General features: G+C 36.7%; 1 protein-coding gene across 7 annotated transcripts in view; it reads left to right on the top strand.

Annotated features, from left to right (window-relative positions):
• The window catches only part of LOC138106386 (thrombospondin type-1 domain-containing protein 7A-like), a 285,545-nt gene that overhangs the window by 140,159 nt on the left and 120,967 nt on the right, over positions 1 to 24,419 (top strand). For all 7 annotated transcript variants that reach the window (XM_069006913.1, XM_069006912.1, XM_069006915.1 and 4 more), the window contains one exon: positions 19,280 to 20,111. In XM_069006913.1, coding sequence (XP_068863014.1) covers positions 19,280 to 20,111 — 832 coding nt within the window. The remainder of the gene's footprint in view (positions 1 to 19,279; positions 20,112 to 24,419) is intronic.

The raw sequence follows: 24,419 nt of genomic DNA, 5'->3' as shown, positions 1-24,419 counted from the left end.
TATGATAGAAATCAACCCTTTAATGTCCAAAAGAGGGGATATATATGTTATTTATGTTGAAATGTTGATGTAAGGCCTCAGGACTGAGTTATTCTTTGTAGATTTCTTTTAAATCATGCAGTACATTTTTTGGGAATGCTTTGTGCCATCTGATAAAAGACATATACCTGAATAACGGGGTGGGAAGGGAAATGTCCTTAATTTGGTTCTTGAAACTTCTAGGGTTTTATGTGATGACAATGAGTCCATCTTTCTATGCTTTGCAAGTGTTGTATGCTTTGCAAATATTTCTTGCAAACCAGAATCAAGACATGAGCCTGATGGTTTTTGCAGCACAACAGAAATATGGACATTCGCTTTTAGAGAAACAGCTTTAATTATTCTTCTGTTTTCAGACCCTTATGTTTGGAAAGTTTCAGAGAAACAAAAAAATAAGCTGAAGAATAACTAGAAGACATCATTTTATTACAAGTCATTCCAGATAATTTGTATTATCTAAAGAAAACGTAGGGTAATTTTATAGAAAACTCTTGCATTTCCTTTGAGATTTCTTCTTATTTCTGGTCTGAGGTTGTGTAATACAGTTGACCTGTTTAGATGTTGATAGTGAAAATCCTGTTGGCTGTAAAGTGTTTGAAGTGAAACATGCAATTAATACTACATTTGCTTGGATAAGTGTTCCATTTCTTACAGAGAAATTATGAAAGCTGATATCGCTCCTAATAATAGAGAAAGGTCTGTTAGTATCTTGATTAGTGACTGAAACCAAGGTCTTAAAGGCCTCCAAGGGAGTAGTAGAATCACTGTCTGAACATCTATTGTTGAATTTTAGCTATTAGTGTTTGAATTATTGAAAGAGCAAAGCACTAAAATAGCTGGGTTTTTTTCAAATCTCACTGTAATGTGTATCTCCTTATTTAAAAACCAAAACATACATTCAATAAAAGCTACTGCTTTAAATAAATTCAATTCAAATTTATAAATCAGTATAACTATATTCAGTTACATCATAAAATGGTGCTCTCTGCAGCTTTAAATTGATAATGATTTGTAGACAGCATATGTTGTATTTTACCTACCCTTAAAAGGCAAGAAAGCAAATTTACCCACTAGTGTGTTTCAAACAGATTTCTATGTCATATTTTACTCTGTTAACATAGAACCATAACAGACTGTTTGGGTAATATTAGTAGAGTGCTTCAAATGAATTTATGCTGGAAAAATGCTCCCTGGTCCATTAATGGTATTTTTACTTTGAGTTAATACCTAACTTAAATTTAGTTCTGGATTTGCAACAGGTGTCAATTTTAATGCGTGGTCAGGTGCTGTGGTCCAAACAGTAATGGGATCTGACAAGACCTTATAAATCACAGCTTTAAAGAGACAGTAGGAAAGATGAGCAGCATGGCACCCATATGGCCACTCAATCACTGATAGCTAACACAGGGTCATACATGATTCCATGGCCGCGGCAAACTGCCAGGGATGCTTGGAGTATGGGTCATCTGGCAGCAACAGCCACTTCTGCAAATGCCTTTTGCTTGTGGGTCAGGGTCGGGATGCTCCTTGGCTCCAGCAATGCCAGTGTGATTGGGGGAAATCCGATCTCACGTCAGTAGTGTGAGCAGCATTCCACCCACGCTGCTGCTGCCAGGCAGGGTGTGGGCAGTCTGCCTGCTCTGCCAGCACTGTCGGGGTGGGGTGTCTGCAAGCAGGGTGTCAGGTGTAAGTGAGCAATTACTTGTGTAAATGTCTTTACGTGTTCTGAAACAAAACGTTGCACTAATTTGTGTGGATTGCACAATTACTATCTGTTTTGGAAATGATTAAAAATTCCTGCCTAACTGGAGCAAGTAGGTTTTGAGACAGTTGAAGACCTGCTACCAGCAGTAGCAGCTTCAGAAACAGCTAAATTAGGGGTTTTTTTGTTTGTGAAATCCACTGGTTTTAGCTCTTCTCCTCTTCTGGTTGACTGTTGAGACCTTTCTTCTTGCCTTCCTCATTGTTGCAGTACCTAAGTTCTGCTCATACTTATTGGCTCTTCTCTACAGTTTTCCCTTTTTCTATTTGACATAAACATTCCCAGGAAAACCCAGAAAACCAAGCAATCAAAGGAAAACATTAGTCCAACTAAAATGCTTACAGTCATCAAGTTGTTTATTCTGTGTGTGCATTGTACATACCTCCCTTGAGTCCAACCCAGTTGTGAGCTCTGTGGAGCAGTACCTGGACACTCAATCTCTCTGAAGTCACAGTGTCTGGCACAGTAAGGTCAGTTGTGTTTGGATCTTAGGACAATAAAATGAATATAAGTAATTGAGTGCATCTTCCAGAAAAGCATCTAGTTTCAATCTCAAGATTTCTAGGGAAAGAATTCTGTCTTCCTGGTAATTTTTTTGAATGGTTTGATGCCTTGATGGGGCTACCTAAAAACAGAGGCTAGACAAAATTAAGAGAATAAAAATGGTTATATTTATTTAAGGGCCTTCAAGGTACATTAGGGCAGTCAAAGCCCCCAGGGGCTACACCCAAAATGGACAGCAGAGTCACGGGTTTTCATACTTTTATAAGTCTGGTCCATTTGCATATTGGGCATTAATCCTCCAGTTACAGCTTCAGGTAATGAAGTCACTTACCCCAAGTTTACTCCCCTCTAACCCACTTCTGTTTACATTTCTTGGGGCCTGAGACAGTAAGGTGTCCTTGAATTTTACGCCTAGAGAGGAATTGTTTTGTCTGACCAGAATGGGAGAACAGTAACTAACAGTCTATATGGAGTTCAGATTTATACACTAAAGAATTACAGGATATGAAAAATATAAAAGCTAAAATCCTAAGGCATCAGGTTGAAAGAAAGAAGTCTCTTTTCTGATTTGAGTTCCTTTTCTATTTTACAATACCCTGCCTGATAAGATAGATATACACAGTCCCATGCTGTACCTGAAACCTGAAGTCAAGTTTCTTATTGCTATAAACTCCTACTCTGGAATATCTTTATTGCCTTTAAAAGTCTAAACTAGAAGGAAATACAGAGCTTACTAATTAAACAGAGTGCTGTGATTTGCATATAATAAGGAGATGCATGTTGTTGGGAGTGTATTTTATTTTCTTTGCTGCCCAGCTGACTTTTGTTTCTTTCAGTAGTGCCATACTGGGTTGAGCTTTCCTTTGCTTACATTAACCTGCTGTTGAACAAATAAATGTGCCCTTCTTAAAGTATGACCATTCTCTAGATGATTATTTTTCACTGCAAGGAAAATAAGCATTCTAAATAGTACTATTATAAGGTAAGAAGAAGGACAAAAAGGCATTGGGATTGACAATTCAGTAACGAGGTCAAGGTAGACAAATTTAGGCTCCTGCATTTGATTTATAATTATTATACTTCCCCATGAGGCAACTGTTGTTATCCAATCATAAATTTTATATTTTAAAAGGAAGCAAGAGCTTCTTCAATTCTGCAGTAAAATTGGAATTGAGTCAAAGTTTATATTATGATGGAGATTTAGGTAGTCCCTGCTTGGACACATTGCTTCTCCCATAGTGCATGTAAAGAAGGTGAGAGAGATTTTATGGCTGCTAATGTAGCCTGGATGGATAATTACCTATTGTGCATCCTCCAGAAAAATAAACAGTGACCATATGATTACTGTCAATGTTCTTTGTGATATTGAAATTCCCATAACAGGTTTTTTTCTTTGTTTCTTAGCCTGGTGAGCATTTTGATGTTGATGAGTTTTAAAAAATTATTAGGAAAGACTCAGTCACTCTTACTCCTTTGTAGAGAGTCTCCTTGAGACAAAATGACCTTTCTGTTTTTCAGTCTTTTGAAGATTTTTCAGCATAATTCAGACTGATAAGTATCTTTGCATCACATACTTGGCAAGGGGGCCAGTGTTTCTTTGTCCAACACTAACCTTCCTTCTCTACTCATTATCTCTGGTGAGGGCTGTTTTAATTGAAGTTATCCCTTTGGAAAGATATCTCCTGTGCAGTTCATTATTGATTTTGAAAGATCTGACCTGTTAAAATTTCCTTGCCAATGAGTTAACCTTCTTTCCTGAAGGTGAATTAAAATAGAGAATGACATTTCTAATTTCCTAAGTGATGTAGCCAAAGCAGCTGTGCTAAAGTGGTATAATGTTATCTCAGTATTTTAAAAGGATAAGATTTGTTATTTAGCTTAGTGAGACTTCTTGGGGTGTGCAACAATAGCTTCCCACTAAAGTACTGTTGCCTTCTGGAATGGCCTTTAATTGAATATTATTATATCATAAAAAGACACTGACTTTCTTTCTTGAAGTTCTGTTTTAAGTTACACAAGGAATTCAGGTATAATCAGTCATTAGCAAAATTGAAGAATGTGAAGTAAACTATTAGCTACCTAGAAATTTGATCAGCCTCATAGGATAGCATCATTTCAGCAGTTTTGATGACCTGGATTCCGTGGAAAATTATTATCTCAATAATTTTCTCCCTTAAATCAAAACTTGCAAAAGGACTGTTACTTCACCATTTAGAAAATGAATTTATATTTGTCTAATACTTTGAAGTACTGGGAGGAAGAGATTTAAGAATGAATATAAATATACATTGTTCAATGAAGCTTAAACAATGAGATTTAGCACTTGTGGTAATCCATAAAAAGTGCATTATAAAATTTCTCAAAGTATAATTTTAAGTCTTTTTTGCCATTTTATATCTGTCACATTTCTTTCTCTACTGAACTGGATGTAATAATTATAAAAATATTTAGGAATTCATTTCTAATGTAGTTAAAATTTAATGAAGTGTGAATTCATGTTACACATTTAAGTTTATGGTAATCATCTATTAGTTAAATTTTTAAATTCTATAGATGGTTTTCATAATAAATTGTTCTTCCTGTCAGTTTTCTGTTACAGAATCTGTGGCATGGAATTAAATAGCCATTTCTAGAAAGGTACAGACTTTATAAGAAGTTCTATGATTCATGGATTCCAAACCTTAACAGAGAGCATTTTCTTGCTGTCTACTTTCTGGATGTATCTACTCATAAATGCATAATGTCTATAAGTCTTCATATTGTGCTTGAAACTTTAGCATAGTGAAGTTAGAAAATTTAGGAGATTCTGGAAAATACATGACCAAATACTGACTTTGTGACTTTTGAGTTTCAAATTGATGTATGTATTTCACAGAATCACAGAACATACAAAGTTGTAAGGGAGCAGTGGAGGTCACCTTGTCCAAATATCCTGCTCAAGCAGGGCTACCTAGAGTCAGTTGCCCAGGACAGCTTTTGAATATCTCTAAGGATGGAGACTCTCTGTCATCTCTGGACAACCTGTTCTAATGCTCAGGCACCCCCACAAAAAAGAGTTTCTTGAGTGTCATGCTTTAACCCCAGCTGGCAGCTAAGCCCCACACAGCAGTTCACTCACTTTCCCTGTTGAGATGAGGAGAGAGTTGGAAGGAGACAAGTGAGAAGACTTATGGGTTGAGGTAAAGACAGATTAATAAGTAAAGCAAAAGTCTCATGCACAAGCAGAGCAAAACAAGGAGTTCATTCATTCACCTCTTCCCATGGGTGGGAAGTTGTTCAGCCATCTCCAGGAAAGCAGGGATACATGAGGGTTACATACATTCTCCAGGAATACATGAGGGTTACTTGGGAAGACAAATGCTGTAATTCTGAACATTCCGCCCCTCCTTCTTCCCCAGCTATATATCACAGAATCATAGAATATGTTGAGAATGATCCACTGGGATCATCAAAGTCCAACTCCTAATGCTGAGCATGATGCCATATGGTGTGATCTGTTGGGTTCAGATGTCCCAGCTGTCTTCCCACCCAACAACTTGTGTGTTTCCAGTCTTTTTGCTGGTAGGGTGGTGTAATGAGCAGAAAAGGCTTTGACTCTGTGTAAACAATGTTCAGTAGTAATGAAAACATCTCTGGATTATCAACACTATTTTCAGCACAAATCCAAAACATAACCCCATGGGAACTACTATGAACAATGAAGGAAATTAACTCTATTCCAGCCAAAACCTGCCTTCTACTGTCCAGGGGGAACCTCCCGTGTTTCAGGTGGTCCCTGTTGCCTCTGGTCCCGTCACTGGGCACACTGAAAAGAGCCTGGCTCCATCCTCTTTAACACTTTCCTTCAGGTCTTCATATTTTGTGGAGCATTAAATATTGCCAAGTGTTATCTCAGCAGCTGATGAAATGGTCCCTAAGTTACTGCTGACCACGAGAATTAGGCAACAGTCAAGATCAGATTTAAAACATTCTTTTTTAAGTATAATGGGTACCTTTAAAAATCCTGCAGTAATGTGAATTTTACTTGCTTTACATTTGCATGCCTTTCACAGAGGTATACTTGATAGAGGAAATACCATGTGGTTTATCATCTTTACTGGATGAGCTTTTAGAATTGTGGCTGGCTTTCTGGAAGAGCAGAAGCCAAAGGATTATTTCCTTCCTCCCTCTCTCTACTTATTTTAATAGCAGTTATAACTGCCACTTGCCTACGATGTTTTACTTTATGCTAAATTCTCTGGAAGAATTTCTCTTTCCTGTAGATGTTGTTATTTTTTTAATCTCCACAAGAATTCTGCCAGACCTACATGTTGTCAGAATTTTTAAATAAAATTTCTTTTTTTTTTTTTCTTTCAAAAATTAAACCTGAAAGAATTGCCTTCGTAAATATCTGATTACTGCCACATGGTATGTATTCTGTCAGATTTTACTTTCTAGAGACTTTAACAGTGTCTGATGAAAATCTAAGGTTTGCAGCTTTCTTGAAGGCTGAATGAGAATCTTGATAACAGGAGAATAGTAGTGACAAAAAGTGGTACTGGAGAATTTATCTGTGAAATTACTCACTGCTAAACTTTCATGCTTTAGCACATTGGAAGCAGCAGATTATTAGAATTCATAATTCTAATACAGAATTCATTTCTTGGTTTTGCCTTTCTGGCGACAAAGATGCAGTTTGCCCTGATACCGTGTAGCTTCGCATGTGTGAAGTCTCCTAATACATTCTTTGCCTCTCACCTTCTCTTAACTTGGATTATTAAATTGGTAAATTTAATAATTTCTAAATTGGAGGTTTCCCAATATAGTAATCAAATAAATCCTTCCAAGTCTACAGAAGGTTTAAGGTGATGCTAAAGAAAAAAAGTTATCTGTCAAGAGAAAGAGCAAAATATCTTCTAGCATCTGCTAAAAGATTCTGCTTTTACTTATAAAATAACCTCTGTGAATAACAATCAAAGATAGTACAAGCAGTGGAAAGGTAAGTGGGTTTTGTGCTAGGAGAGAAGACTAAAGCAAAGGTTGGTGACTGTGTTTCTGTCTCTGTTTCTTTGACGGGTGAGAGGAATTTTAAGATATCTTCTAGATATTTCTGAGAGTATTCTTCTGATGCAGTCCTTAAAATACTTGGGCACATTTAATTTTTCTGTAATAGTGATTCATTGCATTTTAAATAGGACATCTTGGGTTCTTGTGATAGGTCAGTGTGATAATATCAGCTCAAGTTCATGTATTTTTAAGCAGCAGTCCCTGCCGTGATTAGTGGGAAGTTCTGTTTAAAAGCCAGTGTTATGATATAGTCTAAGGTACTGAAATGACTGCCTATGCTAATATTTCATAGTACTTTTTTTTAAAAGAAACTTGAGAAAAGTACTTACACAAAAGGGTTTTTTAGATGTATTTCCAACATCACAAAAATAGGCAAAACCTCTTATTTAATACAATTTTGCAACACGTTTGCCAGATGGAAGTAAGTGACTAAGTAACAAGTCACTTTCTTGAACTAATTATTTCTCCCACTTGTGTCTGAATGAAAATGATTGATTACAGGGCACTCAGATGAAGACATTGCTTATTTTGCATACATTGAAGTGACAGATATCACATGGTCCTGATAAGATTTCTTCAAAACTAATACATATCTATTCTTGCCGGATGCACAGTGGCACCTGTATTTTGAGCATATCCACAAGACTTAGTTGCCTTGCCTTCACAGACTTTTAAGTACGATGTCTCTATAATGAATGCACCACAGTTTTAGGGGAAAGTTGCCATTTAAAATGGGACATGGGTTTCAAAGGAATTTGGCAAAATGCAGATGATAATGAATAATAAATGAACAGAGGATATGCTTGGGAGAATGTATCTCAGCAAGACATAAAGTCTTAATGCACTTCAAAAGAGTTATGACTGGATTGTTATTTCAGCTCAACACTGAGGCAATTTAAATAATGAAATATTTAAAGGTAAATAAAGATAATTATATACATTTGACCCTTTGCATAATGTTCTGTAGATGCAATTTCATTAAACTTTCTTTGCTCCAATGAATTAGAAGAAAGCCAAAAGGATGACAGATCCATTACATTATTTAAGTGATATTCATTCTGTTCAGATCTGCTATTTTATTTCATTCCATTAGCAGCAAAGAATGCTATAAAGAATCCAGAGATACGAGAAACCTTCTTATTTGATCTATGAAAATCTGTATTAGCTCTCTTGTGGCCAAGGAGTCAGAGGGAAGACACAGATGAGAAGTGTGCATGCTGTGCTCTATGAATAAAATTTCTGTCAAGAGTAAGAAAAAGTGTCAGTTTATTACCTGAGCTTCTTGCTTTTTTATTAAAACACACCATTCAACACAACTGGGATTTAGAGCAAAACTCAGGGGAAAGATATTGAGTAAACTGTGTGCTTCCAGAGAGAAAATGACATAACATGTATTCTTATTGCTTTTTACTTATTGCACACTGTTATTTGTTAATACCTCTAATGGGCTTTAAAAATTAATTTTGTTATCCTTGCCTTACACTGAAGAAGCTGAAGTGCAAGGTGACAGAAGTGGTGTACATAGATCATCCTGCAGGCTAGCAGTGCAGCTGAGTACAACCCAAATCTCTTTCTGACTTCATGCAACTGAACTGTAGTGTTTTCTTATTACCAGCTTCCAGCTACCTTGTCTGACATCATACCTTGAAGGAATCTTACCTTTTAAACAAGTCAGTGTGGAAAGATGCTACATTTCGTTTCTGATTTCTGGTTCTAGTAGCCTAGTTTAAAAGCTGTAGCCAGTTTCTGAAAAGCTGTAGAAGTGGATTTCTTCATTTCTCAGGGAAGGAGGTTTTTGACTTGTTTGCCCTTGGCTAATGTAAGCAGAGCCTGGGATTACAAACCACTGGGCTGGCACAAGTGTGATGGCCTGTGCTGATGGACGTACCCTGTGGTTGCAGCAGCCTCATAACTAGCACTTCTGGCCATCAGCACCACAGCAGGAGGCTATGATGAACAAGGGAAAGAAATCAAAGGGCAGAAAATGAAACAGAGGCAGAAAATTAAAATCATTCACTTGGTCTTGATGAAAACTGAACAGAAACATTCTTTTTTTTTCAGGCATCAGTCTGTGTGTACTAAAGAAAACCACATTTAACAAACTGAATTGCAAAATTATTTGTGATAGAAATTAAATCTGATTTAATGTCTCTGTTACCTGTTCAATATGACTAATTACCATTAGATTACATGAGACTGCACAGAAATAAACTCTCCTAACATTACCAAGAAATTGGTGCTGCAACATGTGTTGATGCCCAAGTGTCATGACAAAGAGTGGTAGTGTGTTTTCAATAGATCTTGTTGGGATTCACTGTGATTAAAAGTGGAGGCAAGCTGCTGTTAGTTAAATTAGTGTAAAAATCTGCATTTCCATGTATGGTCTGTGAGAACACTTACTGTGAGTGAGATTTTCAGGTTATGTGAGATGTTATCTCGGCAGTGTTTCAGTTAAAATTTGCTTTGATATTTGTGGGTAAATTGAATATAAAATGCCAATAGGAAGAAAACAGTGAATCTTTGTTCAAAATCAAGGAGAAAACTTCATCTTAATCTATACAAATCAAATCCTCTCCTTTAATAGGCATTGGATTCTGAACTGATTTATGTCTTAAAATCAGATTCTGACAAAGCTGTAAAAGGCTACAGGGACACAGATAAGAATAATTCATGGTGATTTTTTTGTAACACATATTATTATAGAGCTTTCATTGTAAAACTATAGTATTTATGCATGATTACAGTCTGAATAATAATTGGGAGTAACTGCTGATTTCACAGATTTACTTGTAATTGGCTCTGCTGTTCATGGGATTGGTTTTTGTTTTGTTTTTCTTTTCCCACTGTATAAGAAAAAATAGGTTCATGCCATGTGTTTTCTATCGTGACATTTCTGGTATTTCTATACATTTCTATCATTACATTCTGGTAGCATGGAAAAAAGAACTGAAAATTTAGGAGTTTCTCATAAGAGTTCTAAAACTCATCTTACTCAGAAGGTGGTTGAAGAACACGTGGAATTTATCTGATGTCCATGTATAAGTATCATTTATATGAGAAAGTTTGTACCAAGATGTCTGCTGTGGTGTGGGAACTGGAACTTGTGGGAAGCTGAGGGAGTACCAGGAGGACATCATATATGCTCACCATATTTCTATACCTTCTTCAAGCTCCTGCTCTTTGTTGCTGGGGTAGGTATGTCTTTGGCCTGACTCAGTGTAGCTGTCTCAAAGGGGAGAGGCAGAGCAGCTTTCAGCTGTGGGTAATCAGAAGAAAACCAAAACAGGCATGTGGCAGAGATACAAGCAAATGTTAATAAAACCTTTCATCCAACTTACAAAGCCTGCAAGAGTGTTTGCTATGTATGAGAATCATCATTTTGTCAGAAGAGCGTTATCTGGCTTTTCAGCCAGCAGTGTGACTAGAGAGGCAACATAAGGAGAGCAATGTGAGGAATATGTTAGGATGGTTTAACACCACCTCTAATAAAACTAAGAAACATTCATGAACTAGCTTTATATGTAAACAGACTGTTGGCTAGAAGAAACTGTATGCAATATCAGAAGTATTTATTCCAACATGACTAGAAGCTCAAAGCAATGTAATTGCTTTGTAGAACATAGAAGCTCTATTTCTCTTTAAAGCATGCTGCTTCAATTAAATATTCCTTCTGCGATTCATTTAATATTCATTTTGTCTGTTACAGCTATACTATGTAAAGGGAAAATGAACAGTGAGAGGAATTTATGCTAAAAAAAATTTTGGAGGAAGAACTGTTTTAAAACTGAATAATGTTTTGGGAATTAGCTTAAGTTTATAATAAGCCTAAAGGAAAGGATTTCTTTCTAGGTGATAACAACAACACAAAGCCAGATAGTTCTGCACTGTGAGATGTCAGCCTTTCATGTTTGTGTATGTGCCAGCATATACTTCAGATAAACATGTTGCACTACTAAGTGCAAGCTGAAGGCTCTTGATAGCTTTGGTGCAGATAGCAATTTTCGGGGTGTTACGCCGCTGTACAGTCAAATTACTATGGGCAGAAATGTGTTATGAAAAGTGTGGATCCTGATGCAGTTTATTTAAAAAATTGAATGCGTACAGCCAGAGCAACAAAATAAATATTAAACAGTGACAAACATAAAAAGGTGGCTGAGGGTTTTTTAATATAAGTATTGAATTCAGTTCTCAGACCTGGCTGTCTAGGGCAGATGAAGAACTAGCATTATATTAAAAAGAGGAGAAAAATCTTGAGACCATTTAATTTCCTTTTTTTTTTTCCTTTCCTTTTTTTTTTTTTTTTAATTGTAGAAATATATACTTTTTACCCTGCCTATGTTTATAAAAAAGGGAAAAAAGTCAATATCTGTTACAATTGTCACAATGTTAAGGCACAGAAAAAAGCACAGAGCAGCCAAATAACCTCTCTACCAAGTGAAATGTGGTGTTAAAACTGCCGTGTATTACAGCACAAGAAACCACATCAACACTGGGAAAGGATGTCACATTCAGCACTTTTGTTATGGAATACACAACCTTGCCTTGGACTCACCAGTTTTCTAATATGTAAAATTTACTTTCCTCTTTGCTGGAGGAAAAGAAATATTTGGTTCTAGTAATTGTGAGGTTGTAATATGACAATGTGGTTAGGGGAACACTGAATAAATTTTCTGCTTTTTTGATATTGATGTCAGAATTTGGAATGATATGGTTACTCCTAGGTTTGTACTATGTGTGTTACATTCATGATTTTTAGAGAAATTTGAAAACAGATGGATGATGTTAATTACAATACCATGAATAGTATTAGGTATATGTGTGAATGTATTTCCCAATGGATATTTATAGAGGAAAAGAATTCAAGGGCCAAAATTTTATTAAGTGCCTTAATAATTAGGTGCACACCTAAAAAGATAACTGAGAGGCTGATTTTTATATACTTTGATTTTCTTTATTCCGCTGTTTGAAGTGCTCTGGAAAGCTGGGGAAACAATGTGCCATTTATAAATTAGTTTAATTTACATTACTTTTAATTTTTTTTTATATATTTCATTGTTAATTTGAGAAATTTCAACAACTTTTTCTTCAGATTCTGTAATTCTTTGAATTGCACTGTGACTTATACTCTCCCTTTTGCTATTAGAAAATAAAAATTTGATCTAACAGTCAAATAATTTGTAGACATACTTGATACTTCATTATATTCCTCTGAATCACAGGTACTGTGTTTTATTATGTTGAGAATCCTTTCCATTTTTATCTCTCTTCTATATCCTGAATCCATTTTCTTTGATACAGGCACTGCCTTGCATGTTCTTTTCAACCTCTGAAAGAGGAGCCAAGAAAGACAAAAGCATTAAATAGAAACGACAGTCAAGGTGATCCATAGCACTCCTGGAGGGGAGAATTTGCTGGCAAGCAGAGCAGGCAGCAAGTCATACAGCACCCAGGGAGTCCTGCCATGTGTGGGAAAGATGGGAAAATAAAATAAAGGTTTTGTCTATCAGTGCTCTTCTACTGTCTTGGCACTCCCAATAGTATAAATTATAGAATTTGTCTGTCCAAATGTGGCCAGCATGTGGTGTTGGCAGCATATCAGACTCTGTATCTAAAAAAAAAAAAAAAAAAAAAAAGACGTTATCAGTAATTTATCTAGAATTACAGCATTTTGCTGTATTAATTTTTGCCAGTGTAAAAGGCAGTGTGTCTGTATCAGTGAGACTCTCTTCCCTGTTTAGACTTCTACAATTAGCTACTGCCTGTGATAAAAATACTTTGTTGCAGCAGTGGTTGTTTTTCCTTTGTCACTCTAATTGTGTAAAGCAAATATAGATAATACAGGTATACTGTACAGACAAGTTACAGACATGCTTATAATATTTTAATTTAGCCAAGAGGATCTGCAAGTGATTTTGCCAAAGCTCTGAGACTGCTGTATTCTTAGTGACCTGCTGTTCACCCAGCTCCTTGACCAGCTCCACTATCAGGAGCTGCAGTTTGCACTCAATGTCATTTTCTGAGTCCTTCAAATACTTCTTGATCTGTGTCTTTTTGACCTCTCTTGAGATTTACTGCTTAGGCTTGAACTCTATCTTGTAATACTTATGTCCTTCTGACTCAGTCCTGTATCACCCAGTTAACCTTTGCCCTCTTTACAACCTTTTCATGGTACAAAGAAATTTGAGGTCTCCAATATTAGGTAAGGTTAGATTGTTTCTGAACTTAGAAAAAGTAGATTTTTGCTAATCAGTCTCTCAATAGTCCCATTAAATACAATCCTCTCAAAATACTGAAAACTAAGCTGCTCATTTTCTCATGCAGTCTGAGTCTCTCTCCCTGGAATTAAACTGTTAATGCTACTTACAGACACCAAACAAGTAACACAAAATGGGTCAAAACCAATTCTCACAGAAAGTATGGCAAAATTCAGTTGAAATCAGTGGTGCATTTGTTAAAAATGTGAGTAATGTCTGTTCAATGCTTTACGTGTTTGGAGTTTTATGTTTGAGGATAGTTGGGGGATTATTTTGTCTTTCTTTGTATGTGAGGAGAAAAGCTCAAGGGATTTTCACATAGCCTGATTTGTCCTGGATCAAAGTTCAAAGTAAGTTCTTTTTCAAAGAGAGATAATTTTAATACCTGAAACAATATTAAAATATAGTATATTAAATATACTATATTAAATACAATTATAGCTTATCTTGTTCTCAGCTGCAAAACTGTAAAAGTGCTTTAGTGGGGATTTAGTTTTCAGTTTTTGATTCCATTGTGATCAGTCCCTCAAATTTCAGAATAAACTTGCAGGAATGGTTAATTCACGTTCGTGCTCTGTAAAAAAATAAATTTAATCCTTCAGAAGCTTAGAGGGAATCTTAATATTGTATTTTAAAGTAATCTCTTTAGAAAACAAAGAATTACAAATGACATTTTATACTCGCTAAGACTTCAGTGACAACTCCCAGGACAAAAAGAAGCAAACTTCCTATTTATTTCTGTAGCTGCCATTTGTAAAACACCGATTAAATAAAGAGTGGATAAACGATAGTATTTTCATGGAACAAGTTCAGCACTCTACAGGCAAACTATGATTTGTTCATCTAAGTATGTTTAGAACAAATCCAAAGAAAAGCTATTTTGCATTCACAGCAGTAGCCTTTTTTCCCCAGTGTGAAATGGTTTGAGTGCACATACATCCCATTGGCAAGGCATGTCTGGATCAGCACACAGCAGGGACTGCAGAATGTCTGTGTGAAACCTGCTTCAGTGGGAAAGAGAGAACCTAAAGAATATTCATAAAGACCAAATTAAAATATTGTATAAAGCCTTGATTAAGCTTGACAGGTTTCCTAAAGACATTCTTGTTGTTACTAGTGCTTATCAGCTGAAGATTTCTGAAAGGGCAGCCACCTCCCACCTCCTGCAGCCTTTAAGTGATGATGGGTGAGACCCTACACTGTGTTCTGCTGCTCTTTCATTCTGAGTTGCATATGTATGCTGCATTAGTTTCTGTGAAGTTAATTTTATCTCAAAATGTCATATTTACAAATACAGTGGTAAATGTAGTACCCCTAATAATGATATAACATAAAAAACATGTTGCAGGTAACCTGTATGTGATTTTCTCATACTTCTGAGGATCATTCAAAACTTTGCAGTGGATTAGCAATACTTTAGGATTCATTTCTTTGCTTTTTTGGAAAAAGCCACAAAGCCCTTTTACTCAGTTCAGAGACATTTATTTTCCTGTTTTCCTGTGATTAATTTCAAAAGACAACCATGTCTCACCTTGAAGCTTGCAACGTGATTGGGGCCACTTAAGTTACAAGTGAGTTATTGTGGGCTCTTGATAACTGGGAGAGAGCAACAGGTGGTTGTAAGGAAAATCAGAGAGAACATCTCTCTCTCTTTTGTGACATACACATACAAACGTTTAGCAACAACCTTCCTCAGCTTGAGGCTAACTACAGTGACTTGGGGGTACAGGGAAATGTGGGTAACATAAGTGAAGACTTCAAAGTGTGCAACTGAAAAATAACAGGAATATTGGTTAATGTGGATGGCAGAAATTGTTTTCAAAATTTAAAAAAATTGGTATTTCTTGGAATAATCTTGGTCAAAGCAAGTTTCCGTTAATACAGCTAGAAATACATAAAATTATATATTATTTTATTCTTTAAAAACTAAAGAAAGGAACAAAATGTCAATTCGTCTTCTTCACCTTAAATAAGATTAATTAATTAAGCTCTTGAAATTGCTCAGATATTCATAGGTGTTTTGAAGTTAATTCATTGGGAATTTGCTTGATACTCTTGTTTTAATGAACACCAAGTATGAAAGTGTTAGGGTTGGGGTCTTTTCCCTTTATGTTTTTATTTTTCTGTATATTCCATAACCCCAAAGGGAAATGTAGCTAGTTGTGAAGAATGGTATCAGTTGGTTTTTCATTCCTGTACGTATTAAAGCATGCATTAAAAAACAAACATTCATCCCTGATTCTATCACATACACATGAAAAAAAGTTCTTTTGGTTTGTGATTAAAGCTTTCCAGGTTAAAAGCAACACAAACAAGCAAACATGCTTGGTTAGAGCATGGTGCTGATAACAGCAAGGTTGGAGTCTTGATCCCCAGACAGACCATTCACTGAAGAGTTGGACTTGACAATCCTTGTGGGTCCCTTCCAACTAAGAATATCCTGTGATCCTGAGCATAGAAAAGAGAAAACATTTGAGTTAGAGGAGGGAGGGTCAGGGAGTAAGTGGCCAGGACTGCAGGGCCAGAGGGATTTCTGGAGGCTGGAAAGCACAGGACAATTTTCTGCCATTTAAAGTCACTGTATTACAGGGATGCACAGAGGCTTAGAGGGCAGGGAAGAATTATGCAAATTATTATTTGCTTTGTTTTCTGCTTTTGCTTTCACCTTTTTTTTCTTTAACACCTGCCCCCTTCCACAAATTTTAACTTTCTGTGAGAGGCAGATTTGGTTTAGTCGAATGCGGAAGCACTTTAGTTTTTTGAAGAAGCTCACTTAGTACAAAGCCTAAACAGATCCTTGCCCCAAAGCTGTGGTTCCCTTTTAGACCCTGTTATAGTCATATAAAAAAGTGTACAGTGGAATGAAAATTTAAGCTTTTAGTGTACTTGCTCTCTAAGTGGGTTATTTTGTCTCTAAACTTAAAAATCAGCCTAATGTAGCTAAGAGGGAGGGTCAGATACATCACTAAGAACTCTATGTCAACATGCACATGAGCATAGAATTATGGAGCAGTAGTCTGCTCAAAGGGTCGTGTAAGCATGGTTTGTTGGCACTCACCTGTAATGATTTTATAAAATGTCTTAGTATTTCACAGGACAAGCAAAATAATGCAATTTACTACATGAGTCTATCTGTGCATCTCATCACTGTTTTGTATTCAGTTCTAAAAATGACATATTTATAATGTAATGAAAAAGCTAATTTTTGCCCAGCTACCACAGTCACATAACAGAGTTTTTGTTCATATTTACATTTTCAAAGGCAGTATTTATTGTGTCAAGGCTGAGATTTTTAGCATTTTCAATACTGTAAAACTGCCTTAGAATTGGATTGAAGATCCTTTGGTGACAAGCACGATTTTTAGGTATAATGTAATTTTTTGATTATTGATGAATGGAGATGTGATACAATCCCAAGTGGACAAAATTTTTATCTGGGGTATAGAAAAGACCTGATCTTTAAAAAGAGGGATTTCTTCACTGAACACATAAATGAAGGTGTAGTGACATGGTAAGGTATAAATTTGTAGTTTGCAAGATGAAAAATTTAGCTTTATTTCAATCATGATTGTTTTTGTATCTCTGCTCTAGTCAGAGATTTTCTGTAGTCTTTATTTTTAAAAAATGGTAGGTGTTCAAAGTGGTGTTATGAGCAAATGGTATCTCTCAACTCAGTGTAAATACACCCAAATTAAATACAACCATGATTATGTCACTTATGGAAGGCTGGTTAGAGATAAAGTAGTACAGTCTTGCTGAAATGGAAATTGAAATGTATTTATATTATATAATATACATTCATTTTTCTAGTTAGCTAGATAGATATGGGAAACTATAATTCAAAATTTATTTGCAAAAAAATATGAGGGAGTTTCCATGGGCTGAATCTGCCAGATGGTATTCCTATTTAGTATTCATTCTCAGGGTTTTAGAGCTACAACTGAACTGTTCAGCCACAGTGTTCACTTAAAAAAAGAGAAAATGAGGAGCAGAGGCTGAATGTATAGCCTATCAGCAGCTCATTCCCAAACTGGTACTGAAGTTAATGTTGGATGAACAGATGAAAATTGTGTTGAAGCCAGTGAAAGTTTTAAAGCTCGTGAGAATCAGTAATAAGATGTGGCCACGTATTCCTTCCAATCATTCAATAAGAAGATGTTGTAAATAATTTGTAGCTGCCATACTTCATTTCACTTATTCCTGTGCAGTACCAAAATTATGCTGTTAACTGGCTTTGAAAATAGCAAAGGCTCAACCTGGCTTCTTCAACAGCTTTACTCACACAAATAGTCTTGTACGGGGGTCATTCAGGTGAATGAGGATTACGTGGCCCCAATTTCTTCATAGGACAGAGCACTCCTTAGTCGGAGAAAATCTCTTCTGTGTTATCAAGTGTCTGCAAATAGACAGATTTTCCTTGATAAATAGTTGCAGGGTTTTCAGGGTTTTCTTCTGAATTGCCTGTTCTTTTGCTCTTATGTAGTAAGTCAATTCACAGTGTGTATGAGGGGAGAGCTTAAAAAACCTGACAAATATAGGATTTTTTAACCTCTGATTTGTGGATTTCATAAGTTGAATTGGGTGAATGTTACAGTTTTTGATAATGGAAAAAGCAACTACATCATCTTTCAAAGATATAGACTTTTATTTATTTTTGTTGACATTTATTATAACAACATGTTGCATGTCAAATATTTACCATAGACCTTGGCTATTTAAGACAATGATAGGAGCAAGTTACTCTTAGGTGTTAGTTACTCCTGGGGACATTCTGATTGGACACAAGAGGAAACTTTTACAAAGAGAATAATCAGAAATCGGAATAATTTCCCCAGGGAAGTAGTAGATTCTTCAACATTGGACACTGTTAAGATCCAGTTGGACAGGCTGCTGAGCCATCTTGTCTAGACTGTGCTTTTGCCAGGAAAGTTTGGATCAGATGATCCTTGAGGTCCCTTCCAACCCAGTATTCTATGATTCTCTGATTCAATAGCTTCTGTTCTTTGGAGAGTTAGCAGCTGGTATGTCTCTGTCTTCAAGAGCTTTAATATCACATATTGTGTGGAACAACCATTTTTAAACTGGATTTTAATTTTTATTTTAGTTATAATAAAGGAAAGACTAGAATTGGCCTACTTGAAATCACCACTATTTTTCAAAATGTATTGTTTATTTGTTCTCATTTTTGTATGCAATACGGAAGTAAGAGAACATAATATTAATTGGTATCAAGGTACAAACTGTAGGGCAGTAGAAATGTGAAGAAAAAAATTAAACAGTCCAGGAGAGGTTATTCAAGTGGATGAGAGAGATCAAATTCATGCCTTCAAGGGAAGAGCTTTGGCTCCTACATTGGCAGCAAAAAATAAGTTCTGAATGTGATAGCTTAGTTCATAGTTCTCTAATGTGATTAATTCATGTGTATGTTCGGGAGTTATTCAATATTAATAATTAATCAATATTAAATTTTCAGTTTGTCTGGGAAAAAAAGTGAAGTGTATCTGTAATCATAAAAAAAGTAGATGAAGAGTAATCCCATGCTTGTGTTTTCTAAGTTTAACTTTCTCCTAGGATGAAATTCTTAGACATACAGGAAATGCTGTGAGCTTGCTTTTGCAATATGGCAGAGAAATAAATTAAGTGTGCAATATTAGCATCTTCTCTTGTTTTCCAGGTCCATGGGGGAGATGCATGGGAGATGAATGCGGTCCAGGAGGCATCCAGACGCGAGCGGTGTGGTGTGCCCACGTGGAGGGTTGGACCACGCTGCCCACGAACTGCAGGCAGCCAGAGCGGCCGGACAACCAGCAGAGCTGTTTCCGGGTCTGCGACTGGCACAAGGAGCTGTACGACTGGCAGATCGGCAGCTGGAACCAGTGCCGGCCTGTCCTCTCCCGCAGCCACGAGAAGCCCCTGGAGTGCCTCAGAGGGGAGGAAGGGATCCAGACAAGGGACATCATCTGTATACAGAAGTCCAATGGGGTTCCAGCTGAGGATGTCATCTGTGAGTACTTTGAGCCAAAGCCACGGCAGGAGCAGGCATGCCTCATCCCATGCCGGCAGGACTGCATCGTGGCCGAATTCTCGCCCTGGTCCGAGTGCTCAAAGACCTGCGGCAATGGGCTTCAGCATCGAACTCGGCACGTGGTGGCTCCGCCGCAGTTCGGTGGGTCAGCTTGCCCCAACCTCACTGAGTTCCAGATCTGCCAGTCCAGCCCATGCACTGTTGAAGAAAGCCTGTACAGCCTAAACGTGGGACCGTGGAGTGCATGCTCGGTGCCCCATTCAAGACAAATAAGGCAAGCAAGGAAACGAGGGAAGAACAAAGACAAGGAAAAGGACAGAGAAAAGGCAGTTCGAGATCCTGAGGCTCGCGAGTTAATTAAGAAGAAGAGGAACCGCAACAGACAGAATAGACAGGAGAACAAATATTGGGACATACAAATCGGCTATCAAACAAGGCAGGTCACATGTACTCACAGAAATGGGAAAACTGCTGCTCTGAGGTAATCACTATTTATGAATTTGCATATTTTAATTTTTGTCTGCTTAAAGTAAAACATGCATAAATGGATTCTTTTACACAAGCCCAAATCTCAAAATGGGGCTCATGCTATTTCCACTTGAACATCCATCATCAAGATCAAGCGTTTTCCGTGACATGAAATATGCAAACTGGGCTGGTGATCATACATAAAGGTGCACTGTTAAACTGTGTTAATCCTTAGCCTCTGTTTGTTTAAATAGATTTCCCCCAAAAGCTTGAAGATATTTGTCAAATGCCTGCTCTTTTTATGTGGGTTCAAGCAGGCGTTTCCTCTCTAGCAGGTTATGCATTTTTGAAAGATGTGATGACTGCTTTTAAGGCTCTGGACACAAAGCCTAACAGGAAACTGGACTGGGTCAGACTTATAGTAAAAGTATAAAACAAGAGAGAAAGATGCTGCATGGGAAGGCAGCATCTACTCATTCCAGGATATTTCTTTGAAATAGATGAGCATGAAATAGAGTTTGTCCTTCTTGATTACTGTGGCAAAATTTCTGACGGGGAAAATGTAAAGCCTCTTTGTTTATTCCATGTACCGTCTCTGTTTCTTTCTCATCTGCACCTTTATGCTGTCTGCCCAGGGGTTTTTTTCTGATATTTATTTTTATTTCTTTATTTATTATTTTACTTTTTAAAAGTTCTGTCAGTCACGGATGTTATGATAATTCTTTCTACAGGCTTCTGGATGCATTTCTAAAACCATGTTATCTTTGGTTTGTTTTATCTGGCATTCTCTTGCTAGTTCATGTATTTCTTTCCTACCCCCCAGAATGTTTTTATTCAACTCAAAAATCTTTCGGTCTAGTCTTCCTGTCTTTGATGTGATTCTATTTCCTTCCCTCTTGTTCAATGCCTGATTAATCAATTTTACTTCAACTGTGAAATGACTAAGATATCTTGCTGAATGAGGCTGACAACCATGCTGCTATGTTAGTGTATAGGAACTTTTCTCAAGGTATTTTACTTTAGAGTTTTTGTTATGCCAGTTAAGCATTCCATCCCAGAACATGTAATCGCTTCCACCTTTTCCATCAGAAACCAAATAATGTAGTTTTTTTCAAGTGTAGAAAATATTTTTTGAGTATAATTCCTTTAAAGAGGTGATCCAGCAGTAAAACAGGAAAATGGTAAGTTCCCTGGCTTAAGGGAAGAACTGAAAGGTTTGGGTTGTTTGGTTGAAGGAGGTACATATGGGTGAATATGTGAAGTGCATATGAATATGTAACAACCCATCCACAAGGAAGACTGGAACAATCTATTCTCTCTCTAAATTATGGATGTATTGGAAAAGCAGTAATGGGCAAATCACAACAGTGCTGAATGAGGCTAGGCTTCTCAGTACTAGGCTTCTCAATACTGGGAATAGTGAGACTCTGGAAAAAACTGTCTGGGCTATGTGTGGCACCTCTATCTTTGAATGTTAATAAGAAAAGTCTAGAAAAATGCATGTGTCAGTGATGCACCTGAGCAGCTCTTGGTTAGGGAAGAAGGGCTGACTGCATAGTCTTTTTGCAGTCTCTTCTAGGTCTGTTTTTCTTCAGTTCTTTAAGATTTTGATCCACACTTGGATGAATGTCTGCATGAGAAATCTCGAAATCAGCATGCTCGGGAAGTCCCAGGTGTTGGCTGCAGCACAGTCTCATTTTTGGTACAGAACAAATTGCCTTTACTCCTTCCTTTTCCAGCCTCACATCACACAGCACACACTGTGCCTAGCCCAGGAACATCATTACACTTTAAATACAAGGAATAATTTATTATACATCAGTTGCTATCAGATAGCAGCCAGCCACTCTTTTCAAAAGTCCCTAAGTTTTTGAAAGGTTAAGAAAATTATTGAGAAAAAAAAAAGGGAGGAGTGACACAGTTGTGCCAAAGCTCTGATAAATGGTAAAAGAAAGTAAAAGTGTATTTGGAAGTCAGTGGCATACTTTACTCATCATCTTTACACTCACTCTCGAATTCACTTAGATCACCTACGCTGTCTTAAGTCCAGATACCTCAGTGTATTGTGCACATTTCAGGCTGGTGCAGGGAAATGAATGAAACCCTCTTGCCTGAGGCAGTGAAACAATAGATAATACGATGGAGGATCAATTCTTCAGAGAGGAGAAAGTTATACAAATGATTCAGTGGGCATTTTTATGTCTAATGGATACGACTTTATGGTTTAATTGCACAAAGGATTCCTAGTAGTCTTCACAACAATTTTAATATAGAATTTTTTTTTCCGGTTGCATAGTATAAACAATAAAATTTGGTGAAATGACTCATATGAGACATCCTGGTGCTGATAACTTAGCTTTCAGAGACCTATGTATGTCACCTGTATATCCATTTGCATCATTAATGCTGCACCCTTCACTAAGCAATCAAATGCTTTATTCTATGACTGCCATTCCAGAATCTGAAACAATAGAATTATTTTTCTGCCCAGGGTGTCAATGCAGCCAGCTCAAATGATTTTATAATCTCTATCACATAGTAACTGTGTTGCTAAATAATATAGACAAGTAAGGTGACTGGAAAACCTGCCATTCTCATGTGAAATGCTCTTCAGCTTAAATAGTCCATTTTCAGTGAATTTTGACTTTAGCAATCAGAAACAATCAGCCCCCTGGCAGCATGACTGAAAGAAGAATAAAAACCCTCAGGCGAGTAATATTTTTTGCAGAGATAGCAAAATTGATATATTATAAAAAGGGTTTTAAAAAAGAACTACTTTCAGAAGGGTGCTCCAGAGAAAATGGTTCTGTAACGCTGTCAGCAAAACTTCAAAAAGGCAAAATTCTCTTGACACATCAACACACCGGGCATGGTAAAGAGAAGTGAAACAAGAAAATCAAAGTTTAATTTATACACTTTATTGCTGAGTGAACAATAGATAGTCTCCCGTGAAGGATGAAATATTGGATTTTGTATTGCTCGTTCTGCAATAATGTATGTGTTACATGGCCTGTGTTTGCTTTATGTTCCCCTTAGTCTGAAATTCTGGTGCACTGAAAATATTTGAAAAATAAGAATGTTGAAGAAAAAACCAAATTCAGTAATTAAAAATGGCTTATAAAATTACTTCTCTGGATAGCTAACAAAATCTGGACAGTGCTGCTGTTAGTGGAGAGAACAATATTGATCCTCTGAAATATTTCCTCTTGGTGAGACTGGGGTTTGCCAAAGAGAGCTGTTAGACAACAAACTGGCAATGCAGAGAAACATAAAATGTATGTAAAAGTTCATTTTGAGTTGCAAATATGTTTTCCCTACTACAAGTCATGATGATTATACCTTATGTTAAGTCTATAATTTTCTGTTGTAATATAGACTCGGTGACTGTTGTGTCGCAAACATTTTGTCATAATTTTCTTCCTGAGCAGACTTTTGTGGGAAAGTTTAGCAAAAATGTTTGGCTGGTTTGTACAAGTCTAAGAAAGGCTTTTTTAAAATTATTTTTATTATTTTTTTTAACTGTTTTTAATTCATACAACCTTTTCACTGTAATGCTTTCTTGGGAACCCACTAGACTGGGAAATTTGGAAGGACTTGAGTACAGACATTTATAACTGTAAGAACATGGAACAGAACTAGAGTATCTTCTTGACCTGTATATTTCTGCACTTCAACAAAGATTTTGAAATCCAGTGACAAAGAAAATCATGTTCCCCTGAAGCTGCTGGTCCATAAGTGTGGGGACAGCCTGTCACTGCTAAGAATCACTTAGCTCAAATGGCTGGAAAGGGGGCTGTAGTTAAAGCAGTTCTTCAAGGATATAACTGCCTCTTAAAAAGAAATCCCAGGAATTTCTTCACTATTTCCTTTCTTTTTCTGCATCATTTGGATATGGCTTGTTATCTTGCTTAGTCTGGGACCAAAACACTTCTGAATGGGGGGAAAAATGGAGGGGACCACTAGGAAAGAATCCCCACCAGCTCTGTTGCAGTCCCCATAACTGGTTATTATTCTCTTGGCAGCACCACTGTGGAAGAGACCTGTATGTGAAGCTGAACATGATTGGTGACCTAAATGACCTGAAGTGGGAATTTAAAAAAAAATAGTTATCGGGGGAAATATTGAGGCAGTTCTCCTGTATGAATAACGAATATTCATAAGCCTATTATTGATAGTATATAAGAAACTTTAGTATGATTAATAAGGGGAATCCTGCTGATCCACTCATATTGAGCGTCCGGGCTTTCCCTCCGTCGCGACAAATAGTAAAATTTCATAAATGTTTAGAGCTTTTATTTCTTTATTGAAATATAACTATATG

The sequence above is a fragment of the Aphelocoma coerulescens genome, chromosome 2 (assembly GCF_041296385.1).
Source record: "Aphelocoma coerulescens isolate FSJ_1873_10779 chromosome 2, UR_Acoe_1.0, whole genome shotgun sequence".
Classification (NCBI taxonomy): Eukaryota; Metazoa; Chordata; class Aves; order Passeriformes; family Corvidae; genus Aphelocoma; species Aphelocoma coerulescens.
This window is presented reverse-complemented; position numbering and strand designations above follow the sequence as displayed.